This window comes from Lycium barbarum, chromosome 1 (assembly GCF_019175385.1).
Source record: "Lycium barbarum isolate Lr01 chromosome 1, ASM1917538v2, whole genome shotgun sequence".
Classification (NCBI taxonomy): domain Eukaryota; kingdom Viridiplantae; phylum Streptophyta; class Magnoliopsida; order Solanales; family Solanaceae; genus Lycium; species Lycium barbarum.
The window spans coordinates 157,644,774-157,661,518 of record NC_083337.1 but is presented as its reverse complement, the minus strand read 5'-3'; the positions used below and the strand labels follow the sequence as shown (position 1 = coordinate 157,661,518).

The 16,745-nt window shown below is 33.0% G+C and overlaps 3 protein-coding genes across 3 annotated transcripts; 2 read left to right on the top strand and 1 right to left on the bottom strand.

The window, feature by feature from the left end:
• Positions 1–1,027: 1,027 nt before the first annotated feature.
• LOC132600076 (uncharacterized) lies at positions 1,028–4,479 on the top strand. Its single transcript, XM_060313204.1, has 4 exons — positions 1,028–1,544; positions 1,643–1,764; positions 2,978–3,142; positions 4,189–4,479. Exons 1-4 carry the CDS (start codon positions 1,323–1,325, stop codon positions 4,307–4,309), a joined length of 630 nt encoding a protein of 209 aa, XP_060169187.1. The 5' UTR covers positions 1,028–1,322; the 3' UTR covers positions 4,310–4,479.
• Positions 4,480–5,526: 1,047 nt separating this feature from the next.
• LOC132623474 (oleosin G-like) lies at positions 5,527–6,291 on the top strand. The gene has a single exon (XM_060338267.1). The coding sequence runs from the start codon at positions 5,602–5,604 to the stop codon at positions 6,076–6,078; it is 477 nt and encodes a 158-aa protein (XP_060194250.1). The 5' UTR covers positions 5,527–5,601; the 3' UTR covers positions 6,079–6,291.
• Positions 6,292–8,396: 2,105 nt separating this feature from the next.
• LOC132623395 (uncharacterized) lies at positions 8,397–9,297 on the bottom strand. Its single transcript, XM_060338177.1, has one exon. The coding sequence runs from the start codon at positions 9,124–9,126 to the stop codon at positions 8,653–8,655; it is 474 nt and encodes a 157-aa protein (XP_060194160.1). The 5' UTR covers positions 9,127–9,297; the 3' UTR covers positions 8,397–8,652.
• Between the last annotated feature and the right edge of the window lie 7,448 nt (positions 9,298–16,745).

Sequence of the window (16,745 nt, the reverse complement as noted above, 5' to 3'; positions counted from 1 at the left end):
GGGTGAATTGGAGAAAAATAATTAATTGTGCTTTAAACTCTTAAAACAACAAATAATTTAAGATAATTATTTTTAATAATCACGATAAATAATTTGAGACGGAGGGAAAAGAAGAAAGGAATAAATTGTAGATCTTTAGTCAATCGTACTGACTCCTCAAAGTGTTTGTTCTCTGCAATATAGTGATGGGCAGATGTGGGACACAGACGATCAAAGGATGAATACAAACAAAGAGTAGCAAAAAAAAAAAAAAAGGACAAACGAGTGAGAATCATAAACGTATAGTTTGTCTGATCATGTTGCCGCTATTCTGTCGCCATTCCAGTATTAAAAGGGACGGAATGCGTGATGACGCTTCCCCAACATTTATATCACAACGTGTGTAAATTGATTAATATCTTTAACTTGATCTTCTATAGTAGTAACATTCTTGGACGATTGGCACCGGACCAAAATAAAAATAAAAATTCTTGGAAGATTTATCGACCAATCCAAGCTTTTATTAGCTATATTGCATGATAAAACTGTACTGGCTGCGCCTAGTTAATCATGCATTATGGGACCGTTAAGACATCACATACATGATTGAAATCCAAACTTCTAAGCTAGATAATGTATTTGTGGCCCTTGCGTCTAATGCGTTTCTTATCTTGCAATTCTTTTTAGCTAATTTTGCCTTTTTGATAACCGAATTAAGCACATAAAATTTTCCGAATTATAACTAGTGGAAACTTTTATTACGTTTATGACTATCTAAATTTACCAAATCCATTAGGACAATTCTAATAAAAAGTAGTATATATTGCAAATGAATGTTTAATCAAAGATGGGACCTCTTGTATCACGCGTCACAAAATTGACTTAAATATTAGCCAGATACTAGTTTCATGTTTAATCAAAGATGGGACCTCTTGTATCACACGTCACAAAATTGAATTTAAATATTAGCCAGATACTAGTTTCATGTTTAATCAAAGATGGGACCTCTTGTATCACACGTCACAAAATTGAATTTAAATATTAGCCAGATACTAGTTTCAGCTTTGTAGTTACCGTATACTAGACATTAATAAGAAACTTCCTTCTCCATTTGCAAGCAGAAAGACTCGGTCCCTTGCAGGTACATACCATTCCAAAAATATCATAAATAGAGAGTGTGATGTAACTACTTTCAACTTGTGATCATCCGGAGAGATTTCAGAAACTCTGTAGCTCACCAAGAAACTTATGATTGGCCCTAGAAGTTGATAAAAATCTCAATTTTTATCCAAGAAAACAGAGACAGAGAGGAATTCAAAGAATCTTGGAGGGGTTAAATATATATGGATGTAAGGAAAATTGTTGTAATTGTGGAAGATGTGGACATAGCAAGAACTGCACTCCAATGGACTCTTCACAATCTCCTGAGATATGGAGATATAATTACTCTTCTCCACGTATTCTCTATCACAAGATCAAGAAGCAAGAAGAAGCTCAGGCTTTTACGCGTCAAAGGTTTCCAATTGGCTCTCTCTTTCCAAGACCTCTGCAACAATATTTTCAATGTATGTTATTTTCGAGTTCATTCTATTTTCTCTGCGATGTTGCTAAGTTTTTTTTGTATGTTACTGATCCAATTGATGATAGAAGGGTTGTGTTACAGATGAAGACAGAGATAGTGGTGACACAAGGGGATCAAGATGGTGGAAAGATTGCTGCCATGGTTAGAGAAATTGGTGCTTCTACTCTTGTTGCTGGACTTCATGATCAGAGCTTTCTTTACAGGTAAATTTCATGTCCCCCTTTACTTTCTTGGATATTTGTTACAAGTTTGTAATCTTCTGTTTTATTCTGTTTTCTCGGAAAGATTAATCTTTTGTTAGTATCATGGTTCATTTGCTTTTACTTTTCCAATCTTCTGTCAATAGTTGATCAAATGATTAAGTAAATGTTCTGTGAATTGAATTGATCCAGCTGTATAATTGAGAAAGGATAAGAAAAATTCTAGCACCAAAGACCCACAGGCCACAACAATATAGTTGGTCAACCGCCATTTTTTCCACAGGCAACAACAATATAGTTGGTCAACCGCCATTTTTTCCACAGGCAACAACAATATAGTTGGTCAACCGCCATTTTTTCTTACTTTTGGGGCTAAAATTGTCCCCTTCCAACCTTTTTTCCCCTCTTGAGTCTACTAAGAGTTGAGTTAAGAGTCTATATTGAATAGAGAATCACGGTTGATAACTGCATGCATGTGATGTTTCTGGACCTTGTAATTATATGCTTAAATCTACCTGACTTAGGTTACTAGCAAGGATTAGCAGCCAATTATAAATCCGTAAGAATGAAGTATCATAGCACGTTATGTGGACAAAGTTATTTGATATTTGTGTTTGTGACATGTAGCAAATGGTAAAATAATTAAGGTGCGCCATATTGACTTGGATGTAGTTATAAAGAAAATTATCATAGCACGTTACATCCACACTGGCAACTGGCAAGAACTAGCATTATTTTTTATGGCACATTCAACCTTAAACTCTATTTAGTTCTACATTTATTCTAATTCTGTTTAGTTCTTCGTTCTCTTAAAATATATATTGGATAAGGATTTGTCCATTTTTTAAACTTCATTATTAACGTCTGATGATGTCTATTGAATGTGGTGTGTGCTAGACTGTCCATCCCTATCGGTTCGTACATTTGTTTGGTTCTCTTATTGTCAGCTAATTAATGTTTCATGTCCTTCACACGAACCAAGGGAAGTGGAACTAATAAGTTTTGTAAATGAAATTACGTTGACCTACTTGTTATGTGTACGTACATGAACGATGCTGATATCTACTAAGGTTGGTTGATGGAATATGCCGGTTAATCCCCTAATATGTTTCTTTATCTACAGATTTCAGTGGAGTCCCTGATAAACTTTATGGTAATAAATACTCCACCTTGTATCGTGGAACTAAAATAAGTTTTCCTTGTATTTGTTGCATAGTTTGGCCATGACCCACAACCACATTGCAAGCAATTTGAATTGCAAAGTTCTAGCCATCAAGCAACCAACACCGCCAATGACCACAAGGACAAGAACAAGAACCATTTCTTTTCAAGATAGTTCAACCAACATGGACTTCTCGCAAATTGAAATTGATGCACTCAGGTCCGTAATACTATGCATAATGATTCTTTTATTTCTGGACCCGAGTCTCTTACCTGCTCCATGTACTATATTCTGCTGTCCACAAAATTTTTAAATGGTAATCTCTACTTTCCTCTGGGTTCTAGAAGCAGGATAATGTAGAATATCCTGTTTGTAGCTATAGTTTAAGCTAGAAAATTCGAAAAATTAGGCAAAAATAGTAAATGAAATGGGCGTTTTACTGAACGGACTAGAGTTTAAGTTCTATCTATTGATAGTGTAAAAATGAATATACAATTACGTTACTTATAAGGTAATTATAGTTGCAACCTAATAAAATAGGAGACTAACTTATATATATGTACCGACCATGTAAAGAAATTTTTACAATATTAGGTAACTCAAAATAATGTATCTAATGTGAAAGTATAATCTTGACATAAGACAAGTTACCTACTACAATAGATAAAAATGTCATAATAGTGTAGAATTTCTTTACACTATTGATGTATATATATATAAGTTAAAACACTAAAAATAGTAAGTGACTCCATGTAATAGATTAAAATACAGTAATAGTATAAAACAAACTACATTTTCAAGGTATACAACTTAATTCCAATTGGCTATGTTTTGCCAGTTATTATGATGTTAACATGAATAAATAACGAAGTAAGGATATACAGCTGTATAGAGAAGCGGTGAAATAAGGATATACAGCTGTATAGAGAAGTGGTGAAGGATAGGATTTACATATCAGGCAAAAGGTATCAAGAACAATTTGTTACACGTCAATTTGACAGCATATCTGGATACTACTCACTAACTATTCATAGTTAAAATCCATATTGAAGCTGCTGTCTTTCGTTATGTCTTTTCTCTTTAATTAAGAGCACTTCCAAAAATTAGAACATGGAAATTTCTCATTTGTAATCTACTAGGTAGTACAATTCAGGTCACCTATATATAGTACTTCAATCAATTTTTGTTGTGGAATATAAAGCAAATAATAACAAAAGGTTATGATTATATTCCACTGACTATTGAATTGTGGGACACATATGCAGCTTCCCAGAAGTTATTCATCCAAAAATTCCATACCAAGTTTGGCCAGATCGTCATTCTATCATTTGGAGATCAGGAAGATCAAGAAGATCGATGGTCAAGAAGAAACTAAATTCAGAATAATTTTGTAATTTCAATGAGGGAATATATATGCATTTTTTCCACATTGTATTATGTGATGGCAGAAATAACTCTACATTCCGGTTTGACCCAGATAACGTTAAACAAAAAGAGGGGAAAATGTTGTACAAAATTTTTAAAAAGTAAAAATAAAAGGATGTCAGTTTGGGGTATCATTTAATTTGCCCAACCATGAGCCCAATGAGGCCAGGTGTTTAAGCGTTTGAGTTTTATCAATGATCTAAGATATTTCCTTTACAATTAACTATGCAATAAGTTGTGTTCAATGAGGTCTTTTTCTTTCCATAAACTCTGTAATATGTTAGATACTAGTAGTATTATGTAGGCAACACAATGGAAGTATATCGCATGCTGAATCAAATATCATCACGTAAAATGGAGCAGAAAGCGTGTTATATTGAATCAAATATCATCATGTAAAATGAAATTGAAAGCGTGTTATAAACGATATGCGTAGCAATACTTGAAATAAGAAAGAAATTTACTCGCTAACAGTGTTTTCATCACAAATGAATGCAAGAGATATTTTATACATAACTCTTTCTCACTTAATTAAAACTTAATTATAATTAATTGATATTTATTATCTTTTTCACTTGCAATTCTTATGCAAGGGAGTTAAATAGGTACGTTGGTTTGAATTTGGATGGCCAAAATTAAATGATTTGAGTTAATAAAAGGGTTTGTTGTTGAGCTGCCTAAAGATTATTTAGTTTAAGATGAACTGGGTTCAGATGGGTTAAATATTGGATTGGGTAACCCAATCCACCAACTATTAATTACCGAATTTTAATTTTAATCTCTTTGTTGGTAACCTTATTGTTTGTAGTAAACAAAGCTAATAAAAAATTCCTTTTATACAACATATCAGGATATATCATTAATCCGCCCAAATTTAATTAGACAAATTGGACGAGTCATGTTTTTATGAGTTAATTTTATCCCTCCTAGTTGCTTAAAGTAAATGATTAATTTGGTATGAATACTAAATTGAATTACTATAATTTACACATCCTTAATTCAGCGTTCCAAAGCTGATGACTGACATTAGAGGAACGAATCCAAATTAAATTTCCCAACAGCATATCAAGAAGTGCTAATAAACTTCAAAACCTCTTCCATCCTCCCCACGGCCACGTGTGGCCATGCATGTTACATGCAGAAAATTACCAATCTCCCTATACACATGTCACTCAACTCCCATCTTTTTCCTCCAAATTAAACCACCTCTCCACCATTCTCCAAACAAATCCACTCAACTCTCCTCTGTTGCAATGGCTGCTCGGCCACCCAACTTCTTCAATGGTACTCAAAATAGACCACCACTAAGACCTATTCACACAAGCTACGTCCCCTCATTCCTACGCAAGCTGCTACAACCTCATGTCCCTAATTCCACTCAACTCATGGGGTTCTTAACCCTTGTTATCTCTGGAGGAATCTTGCTTCTCCTCACTGGCCTCACTCTCACGGCTATAATACTTGGCTTAATTTTTTTGACCCCTTTGATCATCATATCTAGTCCTCTATGGGTCCCTATTGGTATCCTTCTCTTCATTGGCATTGCTGGATTTTTATCCGTGTGTGGATTCGGCGCGTCGGCATTTGCTGCTATAAATTGGGTGCAGAGGTACTTCAGGAGAAGCAGGAATATGGTAGATGATGATACTGATAGCCATGTGAAAGATTACGCTAGAGAATATGGTGGTTACCTTCATGGTAAAATGAAGGATACAGCTCCTGGTGCTTAATTGATACCTTAGTTTTTTTTGCTAAGGTAAAATGCGTAAAGGATTACGTAATCGAACCCTCACCTCTATAAGGAAAAAAATTCAAACCTGTGTTAAACTGTCGCATTCACTTTTTTTTCTTTTTTGTGCTTTTCACATGCACCTGTTTGTTTAATTGGAGTGTAACATTGCCCTTTTTTTGTCGATCAAATATATTTGTAACGTTCTTGTTTTCGTTAGGGTGCTGCCGTGTGATATTTTGTAAGATTCTTGATTGAATTTAACCATGTACGTTGCGCGCTTTGTAGTTTCGTAAATTGAATAAGTTGGATACGAACTGGAAAGGTAATGATTGAAATCTATTCAAATGCTCCATAGAATATATTCACTATCTAGAGTGTAACGATTTAGGATTATAAAAAATGGGTTTGAGATCAGCGATTACCGATGTTCAGTTACAGCCTACAGGTATACAAAATTTTAAATGTCAACAAGTGAATAACTATCAATAAACACAGATTTTTCCATATAGCAAAATGTAAACAATAAAGGATTGTTTCGACGGCTATTCCGATTTTCTCTCAAACAGATTCTGCTACAGACTGTAAATCTGTAAGTATTATGTTTTGTCCAACAAGAAGAAAATTTGGATAAAAAGAATTTGATGAGAGATTTTTTTAAAACGAAAAAAGAAGGGAAAAGTTGGATCAGTCGATGGGGAATCGCACTCTTAAGCGAAATTCTGAATTTCGCATATGAAAATGACACTCTTTTATTTATTCCATACGTACTACTGTACAAGTTAAGAATTTATCTTAATTAGTAGACATTTCCTGGTTACTAATTATAGATTCTTAAATAAAGGTTCTTGGGGGTAGGCCATAGGATTAACATCTTGCTTACGTACTACAAAGTTGACTAATTAAATTTTATGCTTTTATGAGTTTATCCAAGGATTAAAGCCATATGATACGAGTTTTCCGTACATCTTTTAAGTTTCTGCTTTATTTCGGTTATTTGAATAAAAAATCTCTTTTGATAAGGTTCTGTTATTTGAATAAACAATATAATTGAACACAGGTGATATATCACACGGAGAACTTTGAAAGGGACTCAACTCTTGATGATGTCGTTGATAGTGATCATTATCTTCTATCCAGACTCCAAGATACTCAATGATCCAAATTTCATTATCTTCTATCCAGACTCCAACATATTCAAAAATCGAATTTACAAAACATTTAAATCACGAAATCTTTAAGCATGATACAATAATAGGAACTATATAATTTTCAAGAAACAAATGTGGCCTTTCGACATTTCCATTTACAAAACATTTAAATCACGAAATCTTTAAGCATGATACAATAATAGGAACTATATAATTTTCAAGAAACAAATGTGGCCTTTCGACATTTCGAAAGCATTCATTTTTTCCTTAAGCTAAAGGTATTGGATCTTTCATAATCAATGCATCTTTCAAAAAGTTTTTTTTATTTTTATTTTTTTAAAAAAACATTTATACTCCAAATGTAAAATCTTAAATGTGACAAAACTTACAAAAGGAATCCATGGGAGATTAGTGACTTTCTCAATTTTAACTATTTTCCCTCATCTTTTACTGTGCAAGGAACAGATTAAACCAAAAGAATGGACCACTTAAAAGTTAAAACGTCATACATGATGATAACATAACGTAATGCTCCACTGAAAACACATTATGTCGCGTAGTTCCCCGTGAAGTTTTGTGCTATTGCTAAATTTTCTAACTGCTAATTTTCCAACTTAGTTTCAGTTAAACGTCTAATTGACATGAAACTTGGAAGTTCCAAACTCCACAGTCATAGTAATCGGACTCTTAAAGATAAAACATAGACCGGGATTTTGAAATATAATTTTTCATCATATTGGTATGAGAAGAACTCCTGCTTAGAGTATTCTTCGTGTTGTTTTTAAATTTCTATATTGTAATTTAAAACTATTACATTAATCTAATCCAATTTATCTATAAAAATTAATCAAATTAACTTTCAAAAAATAAAACATGACAAATATGGAACAGAGGGAAGTATTTACTTGCCAAAGGCTCAAAACTTAATAAAGGCTCACTCACTAGTCACTACCTTCCCATTTTGTTTTAGATCAATTCATTTCGTTGGATTTTTTCAGTAACTACTAGCCAAAAGCTCAAAAACTTTACGTCATCATTAGTTAGGGAAGAAAAGATGGAATGTTGGTGGAGTGGACCTATATAGAAGTAGAACTATGACTCACAACTCTTTTTTACTCTCTCTAGTTGCATCAATTTTTATTTTTTTTGCGATCGAGAAACTTAATTAAAATAGAAATAGAAATATTAGAAAGTACATTAAGTTAACAATCGATCAACTATAGCTGAAATATTTGTCCCCACAAATTCAACAGCCTTTAATTAAATGAAGAATTCACACAAATTATTAACAAGCTACCCATCTCCATCTTCTGTGGCTTTGACTCCTAACCAAAAATAAACCTAACTTCCTAATCACATAAAACCCACACCCCCCCCCCCCCCAAAAAAAATGCATGATATAATAACTCACACTCCTTAATTAATTATTTCAGGTCTGCATATTTTGATGATGCGTAAAGATAACTAGGTAAAGGACTAGCCCGTGGCGATTTTATTGGTACCTCAGGCAAACGCTTCCCATATCTATCGTAGTAAATTACGCCAGAAAAATCCAACGGCTGACATTTATCGCCCATCAAAATCTCTCTTTGCCACAGCCCTTCATCACCAAACTCCTCATCATCTTCAACTTCCTTCTCTTCCTCATTCTTAGCCTTTTTTCTATTCCTCGCTTTAATATTGCTTATCTTCGCCAGAAATTTCTTTGGTTTTGCTAGCGATGAATTGTCACCTAATTTTTTGGTTGTAGTACCTCGGCTATTAGGTTTCTTTTTCCACAAAGCCAACAAGGAATGCATTGAGCCTATTAAGGTTACGTAAAACCCATTTGACGAGATGCCGGTGGTAGCGGGAGCGGGAGCGGGAGTAGGGGGTGGTGTTAGGAGAACCATTTTCATTGGTAGCGCCTACCCAGTGGTGTAGGGTATTTTTTTTTTTATAAGAGAGAGAGAGTGGTTAACTCAAGATAGATGGTTAACTTGTTTTACGGATATTTGATGGATTATGGAATTTGTTTTGTTTATGAAATACCTTAAAAGAGTGCTGATCTTTTAAATTTTTAAAAAGTACCAATAGAATGTTTGACCAAGTTTTTGGAAAGTTAAAGCGTTTAAAAGTATATATTTATATTAGAAAGTTGAAATGTTTAGTTAAGCTTTTGAAGAAAAAATTAGTGTTTTAAGTCATAACAAAAATAGTTTTTCAGAAATTAAAAAAAAAAAGATATTCACTCAAAACACTTTTGAAACATTGGCGAAGCATAAGATATTACTTTAATATTGACAAAAGAAATTTTTAAATTAATTAACCAAATAGAAACTGCTGCTCTCAAAATCCTGAATTCGGCTCGGTCACCAAGAGCCCAGCGACTTTATTGCTTTATTTAAAACATTTTACACGTATTCCATTCCTTCAACACCGAAAAACATTATAAACAAAAAGACAAAAAAAGGATTTCGAGTACGATATTTATAAGTTTAGAGAGTAAAATTTTCTCGCACTTAGTATTTATACATTCAAATTTATGAGAGCAAAATACATGTTTTATATAAAAATTTGACTTAATCATGATTAATTGATGTGCATTATTACTCCGGTTCCAATTTATGTATTGGTGTTTGACTAAACATGAGGTTTAAAAACTACAAAAATATTTTAGAAACTTTAGTCTAAATTAATCAACAAGTCATAGAGTTTGTGTAATTATAAATCATCTCATTTAAGTGTAAAATGAGAAGTTAAAATTAAATCCTTTTTAAATATAAAAATATAATATTCTTTTTGGACAAATTAAAAAAGTGTTCACATAAAATGAGACAGAAAAATATTACTTTTTTTTTATTTACTGTTAACATTAAATCGCTTAATTTAATATTAACACCTCGTACTAGAGGTGTCAATGGTACGGTTCGGGTGGTTATTTTATAAAATTTATACCATACCAATTTTTCGGTTATTTCATTTTGTATAACCAAAATTGGACTTTTCAAAACAGTCCCATCATCTCGGTTTTTCTTCTGTATCGGTACGGGTTGGTTAATTTTTCGATATTTTTTTAAAAAAACATCATATAAAAGTCACAAGTAGAAGTTGTACACGATACCATGCATACTTGTATAAGACTTTGGCAAGAACTCTCTAGACATTTTATTGTTTAAAAGGTGAAGAATTAAGAAAATATGAATCACGACAAGACTAGAGATCCATTCCACTATTTTATAGTAGTGTACGATACGATAATATTAAATAAAGACAAAAAATTTAGATCACACGAACTGAAAGTAATGAGACAAGAACTGAGTCTAATAAGATTCGGTATCCAATAAAAGAATTTAAATCATAAGAAAGGAAAAATATCTAATACCTTGTAGCTTGTTACTAAAGATTGTTGGAATACCTTATAATTAGTTACTACTTGAGGTGCTAGAACTAATTTAGTTTCAATGGGGGTAACATAACAGGTTTCGTAGTTGGATTAGTGTTAATTACTTGTCGCTGACTTGTAATCATTTCCATCATCCAAGGCACAATGCGAAAAATTTAATGGTTTATTAATTTTAAACTTAATAAATAAAATATATATTACACATATAAATATATTCGGTACGGTTCAGTATTTTTTCGGTTTATTTTTATACAATAAAATACCTACCCAATTTTTCGATACGGTTAGAAATTTATATAAAAACCGTCGATTTTATTAAGAATTTCTAATCGGTTCGGTACGATTCGATTCGGTCGGTTAAGTCGGTTTTTACAAAACCATTGAACCCTACCTCGTACTAATAAGTATTTACAAGATATATAATGTCTCATATTTGTGGCAGTATAATAGCACATCAATGGAGTATATAAAATGTATTTGTTCCCCCCGTCTATCATTGCATAGGTGCTCTAATACTTCCATATTATTAAGGCATCAGCATCAGCGACACATTCATAAGGGCCCAGGCCGTTAAAGTTTATGTGAGAAGATAAGACACCAAGTTACATATTCAAGAGTGTATTGTGATCGGTATAAATAAATTTGTATTTTCACCTGGTGTTTGGTATCAATATTGGTGCCGATTAGATGTGAATTCGTGTAAAAAAAAGTCTAAAATACTCCCTATCAAAGGTAACTCCATACTTCGGCTCGTATCCGAGATCTCTGATTAATGCTGAAGTAATACTTACCACTCGATCACGATCCTTGTCGGTTATTAGATACTTCTCTGTCATTTCACCCAAAAATCCCAATTGTCCCCCAAATTCCCGATCTCAATTCCATTTCCTTTTCTTGTGGAGAACTGCAATCTCCATTGCTTTCTAATTTTAGTGCGAATTTATACATAAGTTTTTTAGTAATAAAATTCATATATCTGGACGCTAGTAAAAAGTATTAAAAATAGCTACTTCTATAGTTTCAGAATTTAAATAATATTTGAAGATATTGAAGTAAACTAAGTGCAAACCACTAGTTCACGAGTAAGAAGCTTGAATGGTCACTCAACTTTGGGTAATTGACCACTTCAATCACCTAACGTTGATTTGTATTCCAAAAGTCACTCACCTTTGACCATTGAAGCTAACTAGTCAAAGTTGAGTGACTTTTGGAAGATAAACCAAAGTTGACTGACTATGGTGACCAATTACCCAAAGTTGAGCGATCATTCAAGTTTCTAACTCAAAGTTGAGTGATTTTTTAAAGACAAAACAAAGTTGAGTGACTCTGATGTCTAATTATCCAAAGTTGAGTGACTATGGTGACCAATTACCCAAAGTTGAGCGACCATTCAAGTTTCTAACTCAAAGTTGAGTGATTTTTTAAAGACAAAATAAAGTTGAGTGACTCTGATGTGTAATTATCCAAAGTTGAGTGACCATTTAAGCTTTTAACTCAAAGTAGAGTGATCTTTAGAAGACAAACAAAGCTGAACGAGTATGATGGTCAATTACGCAAAGTTGAGTGATTATTCAAGCTTTTAACTCCCAATTGACCTAGAAATACATACAGTAAATATATACGTCATTCTTTTGATAACATGGGATTTTTTTATATGGTGAAGTTGAATTTGGCACCTAATCCAATTTGAAGAAACGTCATATTTTTGTAGAATGTAGATGTCATTCTAACAGCAAGTTTTTATAAGATTATAGTCGTAGTCCGCTCAAGTACGCTTTGATCCCTCAAGTTTAGGTATTACTGGCTCTTAGGTCTTAGCTTCTATTTTATTTTATTTTCTTTTAAAATGTTCGACTCAGACTGTGGAAACTCAAAGTTGAATTCAAATAACAAAATTAAATTAGTGATCTTTGGTTCTCTCATTCTTCTTTCTTATTAATATTATAAATTAAACGGTAAAGGTCCATATATGCCCGCGGACTATGCGAAATTGCACGCATTTGCCGGTCGTTTAAAGGTCAGTCCGCTCATGACCCTAACGTTACGTTTTGCGTCACCCATGCCCTTGAGTTAACGGAAACCTGACAAAAATATTGGAGGGCAAATTTGTGCAGTTCCGCATAGTATAGGAGCATATTTAATCCACTGAAATTCCTAAATATTATGGCACAAAAGCAACAATATGGCACAAAATATCACTGCATTCCAAAACATAAAAAACATTTGCAATTACAATTCATGTATCCACCATTACATTATATCTAAATTATACAACTAAAAGATCAAATGCAATTACAGCCATCTTTTAAAGATTATTTTCACAAACAAGAGCACCATTTTTACCTTTTCAAAAGATTTGTTTTACTAATGATAATATCTTCTTCTTTTTTCAATTAGTTGATGACCTGGATAGTTTTTTCTAGATATTTTTCGTCTTCCCAGTCCCAATATCTACACGATAATGCATGCAACAACTTCTTATTGTACCAATAGTTCTTAGATTTTTTTTATAGTGCACTTTATGCTAGCCAACGATTTTTTGGTACTGCATTTTAAAACTCCACACTTATCGTGCAACCCACACTTTGCTCTCTTATTCTTTCACTTGTTTATGAAAAGTCGGAAGCTTCGAGTTCTTCAAATAGTTGTGGAAGGGTTCGTCACTCCATCTCACATCATGGACTCCAACTAATTCTACTAAATTTATGTTATGCGTGGAATTTGCGAAAGGGCCAGACCACATTAAATTTTATGTAAGACCATATAAATCCCTAAAATGTAATATTCACTCTATTATTGCTATCAAAATTTCAGCACTGCAGGAGACGTTTTTTCATGTGTCATAAGTCTAATGTAAGTTATCACTTTTTCCTTGTGATTTTTTTGTGGCAGATCTGTAATGAATTTTTTTTATGTTTATGTTTTGTGCGGCAGTTGTTGCATGCATTATCGTATAGATATTGGGACTGGGAAGACGAAAAATATCTAAAAAGAACTATCCATGTCATTAACTAATTGAAAAAAGAAGAAGATGTTATCATTAGTAAAACAAATCTTTTGAAAAGGTAAAATGGTGCTCTTGTTTGTGAAAAATAATCTTTAAAAGATGGATGTAATTGCATTTGATCTTTTAGTTGTATAGTTTAGATGTAATGTAATGGTAGATGCATGAATTGTAATTGCAGATGTTTTTTATAGTTTGGAATGCAATGATATTTTGTGCCATATTGTTGTTTTTGTGCCATAATATTTAGGAATTTCAGTGAATCAAATATGACCCTATACTATGCGGAACTGCACAAATTTGCCCTGCAATACTTTTGTCAGGTTTCGTTAACTCAAGGACATAGGTGACGCAAAACGTAACGTTAGGGGCATGGGCGGACTAACCTTTAAACGACGGGTAAATGCGTGCAATTTCGCATAATCCGCGGGCATATATGGACCTTTTCCGTAACTTAAATGAGTAACAAATAGACAGGGAAGCAAGGCCTCTGTTTAGGAGTGCGTAATCTATTGTGATATTTTCACGGAAGCGTTTGTTTAATCAGAAACCACGACTAAATACTTTTCCAAAATTAAACTTTTCTTGTTACTGTAACTTAAACAAGAATATCTATCCAAACACGTCACTCTTCAGAAATTTTTTAAGAAACAAATTTGTGCCTAAAATATTTCCAATAAACTCCAACTTAAGAATTGAAGGCAACTTAGGAAAGAAATTTATTGGTCAAATAACTTCCTAGCCCCGCTAGGGGTGGGCAAAGTCTGGACCAACCTTAAATTCAAATTGAAATCCAAACTTTTTGGATATTTGGTTTGGATTATGGATTATAGATTATACTTTGGATTTTATTTTTAAAATTTATGGATTTTGTATTGGATATCGGATTTAGTACTATGGACTTTCGGATAACCAAAAATTTGTGTCTTATATTCACCCCCTATTCATATCATATGTGCTCAATACTAATAAGTTCAATTTACAAAGGTCCAAAAGATTTTAGAGGCATGGTGGCCTCAACCTTATTAACTGTAGAAAATTATACATTATAAGGAGCAAACTATTAAGAGAATTGAGGATATTAATTGTTATAGTTTGTCTTAAAGGCTCAAAATTAAAGTCAAAATTGGAATCTAAAATATCCAAATCGATTAATCCAAAATCAAACTTAAAAATTTCAATTCAATCCAAATTTTTTTGGATCGATTCGAATTGTAATTTCTTTAACCCGAAATTGGAATATCCAAATGAAAACTTTCATATGCAATCCGAATGGCCCGAATGCCCGCCCCTATTTCCCGCACGTCTCTGTCATTCCATCCAATCATTTCCAAAATTGTTTATAATTGGTCTTCAGATAAATGGATAATGCTTAATACTGGGCCAACAATAAAGTAGTTACAAGAGTATTATTGTGGCGTTATATTCCCTTTCTTGGAGTATTTTCTTTTTATGATTCTTAAAGTATACGACGTGTAGTCAAATATCATCAAGATAGTGATTCTAATTCTAAGTTATAATTAATGATTGTGAAGAATTCATGTGTGGCTTTGCTTTTAACTTTTTGTTTTTTGTCAAAAGATCAGTGAACCAGTGTGTCTATTTGTAGCTCAGGCTTCAATGCTATGAAGTGGATACTAGATTCCCCATCTTTGATTCATGATGTACTCAACTTTGATTTGATTAATAATTGATCATAATGTCTTTCAAAAAATATCTTAACTCTAAAATAATTTTTTACAATTTAAATTAGGCCAAGTTACGAATTCGCCCAGTCGACCAAAAATAATTGCATTAGCTAGATAAATATACGAAAAATAATTAAAAAATAGTATATTATTATGTATAGAAAAATTGTATATTTAATGTATATTATTTATTAATACACATTTGCTGATTATATTTTGGTGTACGGCTATTTATGTGAATTGATACCCGCCCTGAGGCGTCTTGGATCAGAGTGAGCCAGTGGGTTTAAAGCTTTGCCTAGAAATGAGCTATTCGGTAATAAAATTATAGCTAGGCTAAAGTTCCTAAACTAGTTATTATCAAAGGGTTTACGGCCGTAATTATTAGAAGAACGTTGCCGGCAAATGATAACTATGGGAAGTGTGCTGCGCTGAGTCTGAGTCCAAGTGGACTGGCCCCACAGGTGTTTGGGCAATTTGCAGGATTGTCCTTCGCTTCTTCGCTGGAGGTAGTCTTTAATTTTAAATTGGTGGTCTTTATTTTTTATCCTTCGCCTTATCACCAATTTGAAGGACAAAAATTAAAGACCACCCCAAATGAAGTAGGGGTGGGCGTTCGGTTCGATTTTTTCGGTTTCTATTTTTTGAAAGTGGACACCGAACACCGCACTAAATTTATTCTGTTCGGTTTGGTTTTTTGAAGTTCAGTTCGATTCGATTTCGATTTTTTTAATTCGGTTTTCTGCTTGTAAAATAAATTTTCTTTTTAATTAAAAATGAGCTATTTTAGTTAAATAGGCAGCACGATAAATGTGCTAGGAATGTACCAATCAACAGTTTTTTCAGCCAAAGCATAAAGGAATAGTGCTTGCAGTGCAGGATGTATATATCATAACAAGTTCAATTCAATCCAATGTTTATATCTTAGTTTGAAATGGGCTATCCTTGTAAACTTTGGACAAAGTACTAGATTAGGTAGACGTTCAATTCTTATTCTGAACAGTAGGCAGTAGCCTTAAAAAAAGAAGCAAAACAAGGAATTCATTGTAAAACCAACACAGAACGCACCATTAAAAAAAATGAAAAAGGAGGTAATATCATTTGAGGAAAAAGAAAGAGCTAGTCAGAAGCATAAGTTCAAGTATATCCATATCATAGGCAGAGTGGTATTTGTGTTTATGACTTGATAAGAATTAAACAAATGTAACCTGTACCTTCGCAAAGTATGTTAGGGATGAGCTTGCATATATTAATTTGGGCCTAAGTGAGTGGAGTGGGCTGAGTGATCTGAGAGTTGTAAAAATTATTTAGTAAATTTTCGGTTTAACCGAAAAACCGAAGAATCGGTGAACCGGAACCGAACACCGAAATTGTTATTAAAAAAAAATCGAAATCGAACCGAAATATCGAAATCGAAAAACTGAATTAATTCGGTTCGGT

Excerpts from the sequence above, each read along its gene's own strand:
- LOC132623395 (XM_060338177.1), bottom strand. The coding sequence starts at position 9,126 with ATGAAAATGGTTCTCCTAACACCACCCCCTACTCCCGCTCCCGCTCCC.
- LOC132600076 (XM_060313204.1), top strand. The coding sequence starts at position 1,323 with ATGGATGTAAGGAAAATTGTTGTAATTGTGGAAGATGTGGACATAGCA. Across the intron at positions 1,545-1,642 it reads TCTGCAACAATATTTTCAAT|ATGAAGACAGAGATAGTGGT; the intron begins GTATGTTATTTT and ends GTTGTGTTACAG. Across the intron at positions 1,765-2,977 it reads GATCAGAGCTTTCTTTACAG|TTTGGCCATGACCCACAACC; the intron begins GTAAATTTCATG and ends TTTGTTGCATAG.
- LOC132623474 (XM_060338267.1), top strand. The coding sequence starts at position 5,602 with ATGGCTGCTCGGCCACCCAACTTCTTCAATGGTACTCAAAATAGACCA.